The sequence below is a fragment of the Monosiga brevicollis genome, genomic scaffold (assembly GCF_000002865.3).
Source record: "Monosiga brevicollis MX1 MONBRscaffold_28 genomic scaffold, whole genome shotgun sequence".
Classification (NCBI taxonomy): Eukaryota; class Choanoflagellata; order Craspedida; family Salpingoecidae; genus Monosiga; species Monosiga brevicollis.
Window position 1 is genome coordinate 170,873 of NW_001865065.1, and position 10,130 is coordinate 181,002.

The window sequence follows — 10,130 nt, forward strand, 5'->3', positions numbered from 1 at the left end:
TAGGGGCGATCCGGGGCAAATGATCTGGTTGTTGACAACGAGATCAAACCAGTAGTAGCTGTCGGGCGAGTCCATTTCGTAATCGAGCATGACATCGATCGTGTCGTGAAGATGATATTGCCAGGCATGGGAGACAAAGACGGTGGCTGGCCCCACCAAGGGCCGTTCGTCCTCGCCCAGCTCATCGCGGAACAGGTCAGTGTAGGCACAGCGTTGTTCGAGGCAAGCCGGCTTGATGACTTGATCGCAGGCCTCGGACGTGGACATGGTGGGTGTAGTGGCGGCCTTGAGCCTGCGCAAGAAGCTTGCGCTCACACCCGTCCGCTCTGTCGGCAGAGCGCTGGACCCAGCCATCCCGCCGATCGGTGTGTGTGTGTGTGTGTGAAAGGCAGGAAAGGAGGAGAGGGGGAAGGAGGATGAGAAGGAGGATGAGAAGAGGGAGGAAAAGGAGGAGAAGGAGGAGAAGGAGGATGAGAAGAGGGAGGAAAAGGAGGAGAAGGAGGAGAAGGAGGGAGAAGGAGGGAGAAGGAGAGCGAGGAGAGGGAGAGCGAGGAGGAGGAGGAGGAGGAGGGGGAGGAGGAGGGAGGGGGGAGGGGTCGGACCAAATGTGACGGGTGGGCGGGGCGACACCTTTTGGCTGACATTTATACAGAATGCGAACACAGTGATGATTGTGATAATATTGTCACGCTTTTTTTCTTCTCTCTCTCTCTTTCGCGTACAAGTCAAGGTCAGTGTGTGCACGGGGGGACCGCCGGCGTTTCAAGTCGCTCAGTGGGCGTTGCTGCGCGGTGGATGATACACGACTACTCACGACCCCTTGTTGGTTGGTGGTGGGAGGCCTGGGTCGGGGTCGTGGGATGGCTGATGCTGTATCTTATCCCTCAGCATCATCATCATCATCATCATCATCATATTGTGATGGTGCTCACTTGGTTCTTGGGTCAACCGGTAGATTGCAACGATGAAGGTTTTGGTGACCGGAGCTAGCGGCTACATTGCCGGCCATCTGGTTCAGCAGCTGCTGGCCAAAGGTGTGACACCACTGAACAGCACCTCTAACGCGTCAACTGGATGGTACGGGCGCTGGTTGGCCTCATTTGCTCGTGCTTGTGAGCAGGCCACACGGTGCGCGGGACGGTTCGCTCCCTGGCCAAGACGGATGCAGTTGGCTATCTGCAGCAGCTGCCGGGTGCCACGGAGCGCCTGGAGCTGATTGAGGCCGATTTGCTTCAGCCCGGTTCTTTTGATGCGGCCGCGCAGGACTGCGAAATTGTCTATCACACAGCCAGGTGCTGCTAAACCTGCTTGCCCATGAGGCTTGACTGACCCATTGTTAGAAACAAAACGGACGAGGGCTAACGCATCCACACTTGCTCTTGTACTCGGGCCACAGCCCTTTCTTTCGTCAGGTGGACAAACCGGATGACTTGATCGTCCCAGCGGTACAGGGTACTCGCAACGTGCTGTCGTACGTCCAACTCGCTTTGGCGCTTGCCCTTCCCGCTTCCTCTTGGCCCACCATCTGGGGTGTGATGAGGCTGAGTCTCACTCCTGTAGTCTGGGGGTCAATATAGGGCCTGTGCCAAAGCACCCTCTGTGAAGCGAGTCGTTGTGACCTCTTCGTTTGCCGCCGTTCTTTTTGGCCATGACATGGAGAAGGATCCATCTCCGTTTACCGAAGCCGACTGGAACCAAGTCTCGACGGCCGAGCATCCAGAACCAATGCACTGGTCAGACCTTCCCGCCCCTCTGCATCGCCATCTGTTGTTTTGCATGCATATCGCTGTTGATTGTCATCTCCTCCCATGCCTGCTTTGTGGCGTGCTGGGCAGGTACCGGGCTTCCAAAATTCAGGCGGAGCGGGCAGCCTGGGCGTTTGTCGAGAATCCTGACGTCCAGTTTGACGTGGTCACACTCAACCCACCCATGGTCATTGGCCCCTGGCTGCCCGGTTACACGCGACCCAACGAAAGCAGCATGATCATCAAGGAAAAGCTAACTGGTCAGCATGCTGCTGGCATCAATAAATGTTTTTTTTTTTTTTTTTTTTTGTTGCACTGTGGTCGAGATGGCGGGTGGAGCGCGTGTTGTTTGAACCATCTCCGTCTGCTGGAACGCTACTCAATCTGTGTGCAGGTGAAATCAAGGCTGTCCCGGCCGGTGGAATCGGCTACATTGATGTCCGTGATCTGGCCCGGGCCCACATTCTGGCGGGTGAAACGCCCGAAGCAAACGGTGCGGTCTATTGGCAAAGACCACCCCCCGACTTTGTGTCACGTCTCAGCTCATTGTATTTGTTTGCTTGATGGGCACTCTCAGGTCGCTATCTGGTCACGTCCGGCGTGCCAACTCATTTGGAGGTGGCCCAACTCCTCAAAACCCTCGAGCCCAACTCGGCCATTGTCACCGAACCGGTGGGACAATGCATGCTACATGACATGCCTCGTTCTCATGTGGCCAAAGCAACGACCTCACCTGACTGATTTGCACTTTCTCCTAATCGTTAGCCTACTGAAAAGCGCCAAGCGTTTTTGATCGATGCAGGCAAGGCCGCCCGCGATCTGAAACTTACCGATTACATCCCTCTGGAGCAAACGCTACGTGATCAAATCACCAGTCTTCGCCAAGCCGGCCTCCTCGACTATCCCAACTAGTCGTGCTCGCAGCTCACACACACCGCGTGTGTGTGTGAGTGTGTGTGTGTGTGTGTGTGTGACAACAAAGCGAAATCGCTTGACAACAAAGAAACGAAGAAACAAAAAAAAAAACACTTTGCGTCGGGTTTGAGCAGAGATTCAAGTCTTCTGAGGCACCCATCTACCCATCTGAAAGGCAAAGTGTAAAGCTGATCAGAGATGGCAAGTGCATGGGGTGAAAACATAGAGAGGAAAAGAGAGAGAGAGAGAGAGAGAGAGAGAGAGAGAGAGAGAGAGAGAACACACAACACAACAGTTTGGCTAGCTTGTCATCAAAAATCATCAAACCCAACACTTTTTCTTCACAAACGTAGAAGAAATCAGACTTATTGCTGCTCTGAAAAGGTAATCTAGGCAAGTTGATGCAGCAAAGTTTAGGGAAAACGTAGACGAGCAGGTGCACCGCCCTCACGCAGCGGCGACGGGCGTCTGCGCGACCTGCTACGGGCGGCGGGACGCTAAAGCCCCGCCCCGCTTTTCGTGGGAGTTTGTGTCTTGTGTGAATGGATGTGCTTCATGGGATGGATCAAGTCATGCATGTATCCTTGGATCAAAGGGGCGCTCGTCACCCGCGCTCTTGCTTTTTTTTTTATTTTTTTTTTTATTCATACACCGAGCTTCGCCGCGCTGACCCGCCTCACTCTTCTCTCATCTTCCGCATAGGGGAGCTGCCACTCAGCCCTGATTGCGTGGGGCCAATTGCACTGCCCTCAAACGTGGCTGCCCTCGACGCAGAGGGTCTTTCAACGCACAGCGGCGGCACGGACGCCAACTACTCGGTTCTTCCGCGCTCGTCCCTTTGAAACTCGCTGGTCCGTGTTAACACTACCATGCCCGAGGGACTCGAGCGGGAAGGCACATTTGCCAAACCTTTATCAGAAGAAGACGAAGGCGTGGACACCCCTGACCGACCCGTCATCAAGCCACCTGGGTCCGCAACCAAGGACGAGCGCTTGGCCAGCCGCAGCCCGAGCCCTGGTCCTCAGCACCAGAAAGACAATCGCGCTCCTGGCGCACAACAAAACAATCATGATGACCCCGCAGACGCCAAGCATCCTGCTAAACACCCCTCTCCCGCTGCATCCCCAGACCACGACGAGGCTCCGGCGTCTGCTGTCGTAAAGCAGAGCCCCCGCACTTCAGCTGCCCACAATGACACGCCCGTGCAACCCAAAGCCAAGTCCCCAGAAGCCAGCACCGCTCACATGGAGGCACCCCACCCTCCAGTCGATCGGGCTCATTCCCCGGGTCGCCGTGCGCGAGTCTCTGATGCCACCATGTCGCCGCGCTCCTCCAACGGCGCGCATACGACACCCACCTCCAAGGTCGGGTCTAAATCTCAACAGCCTCCCACTCGCTCGCCTCGAAACTCGTCTCCGGCCTCCTCCAATGCTTCTCCAGGCCCGGCTCCCAGTGCGGGTCAACGCCCGGGCCGTCATGCGTCCCGCAAAGGCAGTCTTGGAAACCATCAAGCGCCGTCTCGTAGTAGCCCCTCCAAGCCTCCCAAGGCCAAATCCGCTGACAGCCAAACCTCGGCCGGAAAAGCGCGCATTCAACGCCGTACACCCTCCAAAAAAGGTCTCGAGTACAACGATTCCAGACTCAAAGCACACATTAAAATTAACGTCTTTGTGTACGTTCCTCGGCCTGACCCCACCTGAATCGGAGTTTGACGTGATGATTCTTGGCTTGGGTCGGTCATCAGGATCTTGCTGCTTTGGCTGTTGCTTACCCTTTTGCCGCTTCACCTCAATCACGTAGGAATGGCGAGGAAAATACACCCTCGCGTACCTTTTTGTTGGACCCACGACGCGTTCCCACCTTTGATCGCCTCATGGATTATCTGACTGCCGAGATCCAACCCTTGTTTGGTCCCATCATGCGCCTTGCCCACGCCGAAGATTACAGCTTCCTGCTTGGCTACGACCAGGTTGAGGACGGAATGCCCATTATTGCTTGTGGCCGCGCAGGTTTAAAAAGGTTGAACTATCTCAAAATTCCCTCGTATAAGGAGCGTGCCGTTACCAAGATCAGCTCCGCCACCCTCAACAAGAGCCGCTTCGATGACAGTCACGTGGAGAGCCGTGTCACCCAGAACATTGCTCGGGCCAAGGTCATCCAGGCCCTCCCCGCTGGCGATGAAGATGGTGTGCCCCAACGCATCGTCATTCCCCCCGCAGATCTTGACAATTGGGAGCGGGTACTGGAGCTCTTTACCGAAAAATGCAGCAACATTCTTTGGGTGGATGATGTGAAAAAGGTCTGTCACACCTGCCTCTCTCCACTTTACCCGCCTCTCCCCACTTTGCATATTGTTGGATACCTCCTTGCTCCTTCGTTGTTGAGGTCGTCGATCCTCTGTCTCTCTCTCTTCTGACCTCTCCGCGCCTTGGTGTGTTGTTTTGCCAGATTTTTACACTGGAGGGTGAGGAGATTGAAAAAGGATCCGATCTCAAAGAGGATGAGGTCTACGTAGCGTCGCATCTTTCCGTGTTCAAGCCCACTCCCTTTCAGGTGATTGGAGGTCGCATCTGCCGCAAGCCGACCCAAAAGACACGGCCCGTCCTGCCCAAGATCGTCGCTCGACCCAAGAACAATCGCAAGGTCCTGGCCGCGTTTGGCCGCACGGGTGCTGGCATCATGGACGGCAAGGCCATCCCCGATCCTGATATGGCTCAGAAGCGCCGGCGTCGCAGCCTCAAGGCACAGCCACAATCCAGTCTTCCTCCGCTCAAGCGTGTGTCGGACGTGCACGTTGAGGGCACGCGCCCCTGGTACCAAATCTCCAATCAAGACGAGGCGGTCGAAGCTGTGGACCAGCTCATCAGCCAGCTCGCTGGCTGGGGCGAGCAGACGGACGAGGAGCGCCACGACGTGCTCATGCTCATGCAACGCCGTATCCGGGATCGACTGTTTGAAATGCGCCAACAGTCACCAGAGGTCACGACGGCCTTTGACGACCGCATCGAGGAGATTCTCAACTTTATGATGCAGGCGCCTGGAACGGAAGAGGACGATCGTAGTGCCGAGGCCGTACAACAACGCTTCTCTGTCGTTGTTGACGCGGCCATCAGTGGCCGCTTGGCACACTGGGAGAGCACACCGGCAAGCCTGGTGGCCTTGGTTATTTTGCTCGACCAGTTCCCGCGCTCCATCCACGCCAATTCCAAACGCATGTTTGCTGGCGATGACATGGCCAAGGCCGTTGTCTTGCGTGCGCTCTTCCACTCACACCTCATGGACGAAGTGCACCCCGTGTATCGCGTCTTCCCTTGCATGGCGTTGACGCACCAGGAGGACCTGGAGATGCAAAAACTAGCCGAGTCAGAATGGACGCGTGCCTGTGACTACTTTACTCCCGATGATCCCATCCGCGAGTACAAGGCCACTTTTGAAAGGTTGGTGTTGGCGTGGGCGTTGTCATGCGTGCGTGCCTTTGGTTGTGCTTCTACTTGACTCATTCATTTTTGAATTTTTGGAACCTTTGCTGCGACTGTCCGCATTGTAGCAATCGGCAGCTGATTGAGCGTTTTGGTCGATTCCCGGAGCGCAACGAGCTTTTGGGACGGACGACAACGGCCGAGGAGCGTGAATACATGGCCGAGCAAGCGAGTAGTGAAGCTTAGTCCTGTCTGTTGACTGACCGGCATGGTCATGTAGCTTTGCCACAACCCATCTATTCTTGCATTTGATGTCTGCGCTCGTGCTCACAAGCATTCCCTTGCCAGTGCGAGCCCTGTTGTTTACTTTTCTTTGTTTGGTACTAAATTTTTGACCCTGCTGGTGACGGCCCGTCCTTTGCAGCGATGCAATTCACACGCGTCTATCTGAGATTGCAAAGCCATAACGTCAAGTCACATTATTGAAAAGACTGCAGAATGGGATTTACATGTCAAGCAGTATGGCTCACAGCTTGCCGACTCTTGCTTTTGCAGTTTGACATGCGAGTCCGCCGCGTTTGGGGAAATTGAAGAGCAACTCGGCTGCTGTCTCGCTTTTTATCAAAGCGATGGAGAATCCACGCTTTATATGTAAATTTATGCGTCCATCACGCTGGTGGAAGTAGTGAGCCGGGTGACCACAAGTCCCGAGTGCCACCAATTGGTGGTACACCGTGCCACGGCACAACCTTTAACTTTCCCTTCTTGAAATTATGAAAAATCTTGAACTTTAACTTTCCCCAACACGATGCACAGAGCATTGTAAAGACGCTGGCAGTCAAGCTGTCTGCCAGCTTTGGGGCTTGTACTAGCTCACTACCCCACCATTTTTGCATTTTTTTTTTTGGCCATTGCAGACTACCAATCGAAGAATGTGTAATGTATCGCGTCCAAGGAAGGAGTTGGTCAATGTGAGTCCGATGCATGCATCCACTCAAGCACAGAAAAGTCAGTGAGCAGAGACTTTATACGTAAATTTATTGAATGTCTGGTCGGTGGGGTGCAGTGCTGGTCAATCGGTGCCGTACCTTCACGTCAGGCAAGCCCACCCTCTTACGTCAGAAGAGCTGGAAGCTCCTCATGCAACTCTTCTGATACCATTTGATGAGCTCTGCTTGAGACGTCATTCTTGCCCATGCCCCTACATCGCGACCACGAAGCGCGAGGGAAGTAGCCACTGCAAGAGCATGGCTAGGCCGCTTTGAGAGCTGGCCCTTATATTCCACTGATGCCCCTGGTGCGCCACGAAGCGCAAGGGAAGTAGCCACTTTGGTCGCTTTGAGAGCTGACCCAGATATCCCAGTGATGCCCCTGACGCGCCCACACGGTGCGAGGGAAGTAGCCAAATGGCTAGGTCGCACCCAAGAACACTGAGAACTCTCGTGTTCCAGGCTCCAATGCCCTTGGGGAGTAAGGCTGCTGTTCGGAATCTTGAACACCAAATGCCTGAAGGCGACCCCCCCCTCCTCCCCGCCTAAGACAAATGGCAACTCACTTCATGGATTGGTACAACTTGTGGTATTCAAAGCCACAAGCAATCGTCGCCTGGCTGTGCCATCCGTGAAAGATTTTTTTATTGGCCGTTTTTGCCCCCTTGAGAATGGATTCGCTGGTTTGTTTGGAATAAGAAGTCGAATTTGGAATCAGACATCACTCGTAACGCAAAATCTCACTCTCGTTCTTAACGGCAATTTATTTTGCTGCTCAAAGTGAGCAAGGCTGCCATCCTATGCCGCCAGCTTCAGGTTCAAGTTGAGTAAAGATGAGCGTCTACATCAACAACACAAGCTCCATGACCAACGCTTCCACAAACATCGACATCGACTACAAGGAGACTGGAGAGGCGGGGACGGGGGGCATGGCCAGACACAGACATACAGGCGTACAGACACAGACACGGTCAGAGACACAGACACAGATTGATTCTGTGGGTCACTCAGCTTTTGCTTATCTGGCTTCTCGGCGCTGAGCGCCCCATTCTGATGTCCACGAGACAGAGACAGAGACAGAGACAGAGACAGAGACAGAGACAGAGACAGAGACAGAGACAGAGGCAGAGACAGAGGCAGAGACAGAGACAGAGACAGAGACAGAGACAGAGACAGAGACAGAGACAGAGACAGAGACAGAGACAGAGACAGAGACAGAGACAGAGACAGAGACAGAGACAGAGACAGAGACAGAGACAGAGACAGAGACAGAGACAGAGACAGAGACAGAGACAGAGACAGAGACAGAGACGTGGAGAGGCCAGAGACAAACACGGACACACACACAGACACACACAGACACACACAGACACACACACACACCGTCACGGACTGTTACAAGCACTTTTTTACATGTTAATGACAATTTTGGTTTTCAATGTTTTGCTCATGAGAAGTTTCGGACTGGAGGCTGGGGTTTCGGACTGGGGTGTGTGTGGACTGTGGACTGAACTGCGGGTGCGTGGGTCAATGTATGGACTGCGGTCTGTTTTTTTTTCCCCTTCGCTTCTTGATTGTGGCGCTGGGTTTGAACCTCGCACCCTCGTATCCACCGATTCAACAATCTGATCGTTTATATAAAAGTTTATGCCCCGCGATCGCCAGCGTGTAACGCCGTTTTGATAAAGCCGTCCTTATCCATTTCCCTGACGTCTCGTGCACGGCAGTCTAGGTCCATGACCAGTGTTAGTCTCATCTGACACTGCGTCGTGGCCTAGTGCGACGGGCGGCCACCTTGCGCCACTGGGCCACGGTGCAGCGGCAAATGTGCCCTGCTCCGGTTATGGTCCCAGCCTGTCATGCATGAGGAAGATGAACCAAACCCATACCCCAAAACCAACCAAGAGTTGTTTTTTTCCCGTTGTTTTTTTCCCGCTAGTAATGGAGCTGCCAGACGTTGAAGAGCTTATTGGGTGTTTTCCCACAACTATCGCTTGCTAGAGACATCTGACATGGTGTTGTGGTCTTGGGATGGGGGCTCAATCCAACTTGCCCCGCGCATATGTCTTGGACCCATGCTAACGTCGGGTGTCCACACAAACATATCCTTATGTGCTCGCATACAAAAAGTGCACGTTGTCCTTTCTCTCTGCTTCTGCATGAGATGGTCTGGGGCCACGATACCTGTCAGAGTCATCTGACATGATATGGTGGCCCCGTCATGGGGCCCCGATGCGATGGCATGTGTCTCTCACATGTCTCGTGGACCCAGCCCTTCCCTTGTGGGAACCAAAAAGAAAGTCCCGTCACTTTCTTTTTGCTCATCTATGCTTCATCATATTATTGTTTGGATTCATTCCTTGACTAGAAGGGTTCAGTTTTTTGCCACTTTCCGCAGATCGTTGTTCATGGACGTCCGGATCACATTGTTCATGCGTGCATGTGGATGTGGATGGGTTTGTTTTCACAGTGCACACGATCGGCATCAAACGACGGGCAGTCACCTTGCACCACTGGGCTGCGGGAAAACAGCACAATGTCATTTCATCTGCACAGGGAGGAAGAAATCCTTGCAATGCCCCTCTACTTGATTTCGAGATGCTTTTTTCTTCCTATACTCACTTAATCCGTATCTGCATCAACCACATTCAACTGACCGGCGCGTTACCGCATTCGACAGTCTGGAGCCACGGTACCTGTCAGACACATCTGACATAGGATCGTGGCCCCATGTGGGCCCCGATGTGATGGCAAATGAGCCTCACATGTATTGTGGACCCAGGCTTTCCTCTATTATATGCGGTGGATCCTCAGCCAATAGGGGATCTTCATTTCTTCAAAAAAACAAAAACAAAATGGAAGCCAGTTGAGGGACTGGTGTTGTGATGGCCAGTCTGGGCCCTCCGACTGGCACAGTGTACACTATGTGCCTAGTCGCTCAGACTAGACTGGCCGAATGTTGATGGCCAGTGTGGCCTGATAAAAGTATGTTGTCGTCTTGTGCGACACACTTTTTGTTTGCGCCTGAAGTTCGTTGGGGGGGGGGGGGGGGGGGCCGGAAC

At 53.8% G+C, this 10,130-nt stretch overlaps 4 protein-coding genes across 4 annotated transcripts in view; 3 read left to right on the forward strand and 1 right to left on the reverse strand.

Moving 5' to 3' along the window:
• The window catches only part of MONBRDRAFT_28677 (uncharacterized protein), a gene marked incomplete at both ends in the record, with an annotated part of 5,158 nt that extends 2,501 nt beyond the window's left edge, over positions 1-2,657 (forward strand). The window contains 10 exons of the mRNA XM_001749080.1: positions 279-365; positions 393-730; positions 956-1,034; positions 1,121-1,292; positions 1,397-1,471; positions 1,578-1,733; positions 1,836-2,005; positions 2,140-2,238; positions 2,323-2,417; positions 2,511-2,657. Coding sequence (XP_001749132.1) covers positions 279-365; positions 393-730; positions 956-1,034; positions 1,121-1,292; positions 1,397-1,471; positions 1,578-1,733; positions 1,836-2,005; positions 2,140-2,238; positions 2,323-2,417; positions 2,511-2,657 — 1,418 coding nt within the window. The remainder of the gene's footprint in view (positions 1-278; positions 366-392; positions 731-955; positions 1,035-1,120; positions 1,293-1,396; positions 1,472-1,577; positions 1,734-1,835; positions 2,006-2,139; positions 2,239-2,322; positions 2,418-2,510) is intronic.
• An 872-nt stretch (positions 2,658-3,529) lies between these two features.
• MONBRDRAFT_28678 (uncharacterized protein) lies at positions 3,530-6,325 on the forward strand (the record flags this gene model as incomplete). The annotated part of the gene is made up of 4 exons (XM_001749081.1): positions 3,530-4,332; positions 4,461-4,959; positions 5,109-6,097; positions 6,208-6,325. 4 exons carry the CDS (start codon positions 3,530-3,532, stop codon positions 6,323-6,325), a joined length of 2,409 nt encoding a protein of 802 aa, XP_001749133.1.
• A 1,576-nt stretch (positions 6,326-7,901) lies between these two features.
• Positions 7,902-8,579, forward strand: MONBRDRAFT_28679 (uncharacterized protein; the record flags this gene model as incomplete). The annotated part of the gene is made up of 2 exons (XM_001749082.1): positions 7,902-8,070; positions 8,137-8,579. The coding sequence occupies 2 exons, from the start codon at positions 7,902-7,904 to the stop codon at positions 8,577-8,579; spliced, it is 612 nt and encodes a 203-aa protein (XP_001749134.1).
• A 919-nt stretch (positions 8,580-9,498) lies between these two features.
• The window catches only part of MONBRDRAFT_11315 (uncharacterized protein), a gene marked incomplete at both ends in the record, with an annotated part of 5,879 nt that continues 5,247 nt past the window's right edge, over positions 9,499-10,130 (reverse strand). Inside the window, one exon of the mRNA XM_001749168.1 lies at positions 9,499-9,586. Within this exon, the coding sequence (XP_001749220.1) occupies positions 9,499-9,586 (88 nt within the window). The remainder of the gene's footprint in view (positions 9,587-10,130) is intronic.